The 5,000-nt window shown below is 42.5% G+C and overlaps 1 protein-coding gene across 21 annotated transcripts in view; it reads left to right on the top strand.

The window, feature by feature from the left end:
- Positions 1-5,000, top strand: part of DTNA (dystrobrevin alpha) — a 308,637-nt gene that overhangs the window by 248,877 nt on the left and 54,760 nt on the right. For 10 of the 21 annotated variants that reach the window (XM_059707355.1, XM_059707354.1, XM_059707356.1 and 7 more), the window contains exons 11-12: positions 2,848-2,931; positions 4,588-4,677. In XM_059707355.1, the coding sequence (XP_059563338.1) occupies positions 2,848-2,931; positions 4,588-4,677 (174 nt within the window). Of the gene's footprint in view, positions 1-2,847; positions 2,932-4,229; positions 4,513-4,587; positions 4,678-5,000 lie in introns of those variants that run through there. The other 11 variants (XM_059707358.1, XM_059707364.1, XM_059707367.1 and 8 more) reach the window with 2 other exon arrangements.

The raw sequence follows: 5,000 nt of genomic DNA, 5'->3' as shown, positions 1-5,000 counted from the left end.
TTCTGAGAAAAGTTCTATATATTGAACCAGATTCTCAAAATAGCCCTTAAATGAAAAGACTGATCTATCCTCATTGTTAATACATTTTTCCAGGGTGCATGTCTTCATTTGCAAATTGTGAAAAATATTTACTTGTTGAAATAACATATAAGAAATTCTGGATGTAGACTGTTCAGTCTCAGGACAGAATCTTTTTTTCTATTTTTGGCATTATAGATTTTTTTCTCCCTATTTGTTATTCAAATGTTAATGCCCTGAATAGACATCTAGGTGCTCCTTTTATTTATTTATATTTTGGGTGGGGATACCTAAGGCTTCTAATTTTTAAATATGCTCTTCACTTAGCTGCTTTAAATTGTTATAAGCACATAATGGCCACTTAAGTGGGTGACATTTTGGTATTTTGACGTTTGTACTTAGCTATTGTATTGCTTGTAAATGTTGCCATGATTAACAGTCTCTATTCTATTCAATTCTTTGCTGCCCAAAGTGACACTTGGTAAGTAGTTCAATCCTCCCCAGTGTGCTTATAAAAGCTTGTAATCATAATTATAAGTGATTATGAGACACAAAACAAGTGAATGGCTAGTTTAAAACTAATTCTGCCTTGAGCTGAACACTCAGTGTGTAAGAAGAATGCCCGTTTTATAAAAATGTTCGCTACAAAGATTTTTGTTCAGGAAGAAAATCCTGCACTAGCCCCCCGTGGCTTTATCTTGTGGAGCTATTTATTTCTTATAAGAGTAAATGCATGTAAAATTCTCAATGGGACCTATTTTTTAGATAAGGCAACTTGCCATTTGATTATGGAAGAAATAGAAATTTTAGTCCCTTTGAAAGCCACTATTTACTCCCACGGTTAGCCCTTCTGTGTCCCAAGTTCAACATTTTTATGATGAACCTTAAACATGAAGCCATTTACTAATTAACTACAACTTTCAGCTTTGCTTTGCAATGACCATGTTTAATAAAGTGAATTTGCCAGGCTAGTCAAAAAGCATTGCAGATCTACTTGTTTTCTCATTGCCTGGAGATAGAGCAAGATAGGAAAGTTAAAAAAAGAGAGAGAGAGGGCCCCCCCCCCAAAAAAAAAAAAACCCCACAAATGTTGGTCTAGTTGTTTTTTTTTTTCAACTTTGCCAAAGCTACAATGTAAGATATTTTATTATTTCATTCTGTTTACTGTTTTAAAATCTGATATTCCTGACTTCGGAAAATTCACAGCGGACATTTGCATAAAGTTAACATCCTTCTTGTAAAGTGAAAGTGTTCTGTTCAAGGCAAACTAACTGTGATTCCCTAAGATAAAAATTAAACCATTACAAGTTTGGCTCTTGATCAAGCCAACACAAGTAGACTCTGTAGGCTAGAATTAATTTTTCATCTTCAAATAATTCTACTCAAATATAGAATCATAATGAAATAAAAATTTCTTCTGACTCAAAATGATGCCCTGCCTCATCCCCTACCTTTTGAACTGTCAATCCCATCTCATCTTACCATGTATTATCTTACAATAAACCTAAAATCAGATTAAACACTGCTTGGAGATGAGATAGGGATCGTAGTGCTTTCGTTTTACCTGAACTAAGACACTAGTGATGGGGAAACAATGACAGGATGAAATTAAAAATCAGACAGGGGATGACAGACCTGAGGAGTTGGTGTTTAGGGACATGGACAATTTTGAGGAAAGTTGAAACTATTTTTTTTCTCCCACCACATGAAAAAAAATGAAGTTTATGGGATGCCTTGCACCATGCGCCCTACATAGGCCTCAACCAGATAACAGAAAGTCAGTACACACTAGTACTCGTGGTGCTTACTTGCATCTTCACTTACAACAAAGAGCAAATAAAGCACAAGATGATTTTGTAGCCTGGTCCTTCCAGACTGGGCATGTTGGGAGAGCACCATTTTCACGGGGAACTCGGGAGGAAGTTTCCAGAGCTTCGGCAATCCTCTTCTTTGCAAGAGGATGTACATTCTGATCATGATCACGTTTTCAGGGCTTCTCCCTTTAGAAGGCAGTAAATATAAGGCTGCCTCAAAATTCTCGCTTCCTTCAAGAGTATCTATATATATATAAAGCCAGTGACCATAACACCAGAATGACCCAAACGACCGGTCGCTATGACACCCACTGAGACCAGCAAACCCGCCAATTGGAGGTGGGGCCAGCCGACCAACCACCCGCGGCCCCGCCCCTGATCGGCTTGCCCCACCCCGAATGGCCCCCGCAGCCCCTCTCCCCCACCGGCCCCACCCCAGATCGGGCCCCCCACTCCAATCAGGGCAGGGCTGGCAAACCAACTGCCTGCAGCCCCTCCCCACAGCCGGCCCTGCCCCCAGTCAGCCACCCACCCCAATTGGGGGTGGGGCCCGCCAGTCAATCACCCTCAGCTCCTTCCCTAAGCTGGCCTGGCCCTATTCGGGGGCCCGATTGGGGCGGGTCAGCCAGCCCACCTCCTACCGTTTCCTCCTCACAACAGGCCCAGCCCCGACCCGCTCCGATTGGGACCAGGCTGGCCAGACCCCACCTGTGCACGAATTCGTGCACTGGGCCTCTAGTAGCTCAATGAAATGCCAAGGCTCAGAGCTCACTGATAGACATTCCTATGGTGTCCAGAGACCTGCCTCACAATATTTACTTGAGATTCTATATTTGCAAAGAAATGTAACTTTAAAACATCTAAAGAATTTAATTGGAAAATTAAATTTTGTGTTGATCCTGGGTTATGATAGAACTCTGATCTTCCCACCCCCTCTCCTCCAGGGATGGTAGGTAGTTTTTAACCTACAGCTTATACTTGCTTTAACTTTTCATCCACCTGCACTTTCTTTTAGGCCACCCAGACCTGTAACCAGCATGAATGACACGCTGTTCTCCCACTCGGTCCCCTCCTCAGGAAGTCCTTTTATCACCAGGAGGTAAGTTCCAATCCTAGGACATAGCAAGCCCTCTCCTTGGTAATGAGCTTTGATTCTGTGACAAGAAAAATATTCTAGTGCAAGCCAAGAGTGGAAGACTATTGTTAGAAACGAGTTATGTAAATTTCTGCCACATGGCTTTCAATTCCATTCATTTGAATGCATTTAAAGAGGAATGGGATGGCTCTTGTGGTTAAAGTCGTCTAGAAACGTGCATTTACAGTGCACCCACAGTAAATGCAGAAGTTTGAATTTTACTACTGACATACATGCATTCTTTTTCATTGAGAAAGTCACTTTCATAGCACTCAGAAAGGTCCATTTCAGCCAGGAAACTGGGGAACTATCTCCTAATTTAAAGCTCCAGATATAAAAGAACCCTCTTCTTGGTGAACTCTGGAGTCTCTGAGGCTAGAGGCCGAAGCTCAAACTTGGAAATGTAGTTTCCACACAATAATGTCATGGATTATTGGACTTAAACAAAAGGTAGATATGTGTCATCTTTTTTAACAAGATCCACTCCTGTTGTGAGCAAAGGGCAGGTGAATCCAGTACTTCTTTTGGGGCCAGCATTACAAATACGCAGGGGCCAAGAGGTGCTCTGAGACATTTGATCAAAGATCACAAATAGAGCACCAGAGAATTTTTGTAGAAATACCTGGAGAAGGCCCACGGGAAAGCAGAAACAAAGGTAATGGTAATTGGGGCTATTTGTAAGATCTTGCAAATGCCTTTCAGTAGGAAAAAAAATACAGTCTCATGTTTTACAAAAACACATAATCAGTCTTTTCCCTAAAGAGGTGTCTGAGGTACCAATTGCACTGTAGTATCCTAGTACATTCTAGTGAGGATGTGAACACAATGAGACTCAGGGCACTGCTGGTTATTTTACCTATGTTCCGGTACTTGCTCACAGCAGGATCCTGAGGTGAAGATGTTCCCCATAATTGTAATTACAGGACAAGTGGAACATGGCAGGTCATGGGGTTTCCTTCCTGTACATTACGGGAGTTTGTACAAAGTGGAGTTGAGGACACAGAACCTCCACAGTGAAGTCATAGGCCCTCAGAGTGTGCCCCTAGCTCTCCTTTTCAGAACACCAGAAATTCAACCATCGTTTCTAAGACAAAATCATAAACTGTGAAGCTTCTAAGAGACTCGGACCTGGGCATCTCTCTAGAGAAGAGCCTGCATGTGTTGAGAAAGATGTTGTGCATTTATTAGGAATCTCTACGTTCTGCAAATGTCGGGCAGAGCTCGACTCCATCCTTACTGAAGGTCATTTTATATCATTTCAGCTCGGGCGGTGCTTATGGTGGAAGCGTCTAGATGGATAACATGGCTTCTTCTACTCTAAAAATATCCCTATAACACTTTGAGCTGTTCTGATTCCTCCAGGGTGCATGGTACCTATTAACCCAAAATATGATCACTTCCCTTTTCTCCCATTTTCAGTCTTTTTGGAATGTCCCCTGTGAACCACAGACACATTGTTGAGAGTTTGCAGTTCTTCCTGTCACCAGGGAGATTGGCCCCTGGTGTCTGTGAAGGGTGCTGTTCAATAAAGCTGTGTACACTGAACTTCCTTCCTCTCTGAGTGGGCCTTGCTCTGTCCAGGGGAGGTATTGATGAGGTCTCGTTGTTTGACTCCCTCAGGTTACCTAAGGGGCGAAGTGCAGCCCGCCCTGAGGCTGAGGAGCATTCGCTTATAAGGTTGTATGTAAATCAGCTTGGGCAGTGTGCACGGTCAGTATCCCAGCCCCGAATCGCTAACCATAGTGGTAGCTCCATAGCTAGACTGCTGGTCATTCTCCTCCATCACTAAATCTTCTTGTCGTACGTCTCAGTGGAGAGAGAGGTCTTCTGGGGGTTCAAGAGAGTCCATTGAGAATTTACAGCTTGAGCTGGACTTCTCAGCTCTTTCCTCTCTTTTCCACTTATTTTATTGATCTCATGCCTCAAACCAGTATAGATCAGATACTCATCTGTGATGAGTACCAAGCGGATTTTCTTCTCTGGATGACTCTGTTTTTGCATAACCCCAGATGGTGATTTCTTAGACTTTTAAT

Source organism: Myotis daubentonii, chromosome 8, assembly GCF_963259705.1.
Source record: "Myotis daubentonii chromosome 8, mMyoDau2.1, whole genome shotgun sequence".
NCBI lineage: Eukaryota > Metazoa > Chordata > Mammalia > Chiroptera > Vespertilionidae > Myotis > Myotis daubentonii.
Note: the sequence above shows the minus strand (reverse complement) of the source record. Positions and strands in the feature narration are given on the sequence as shown.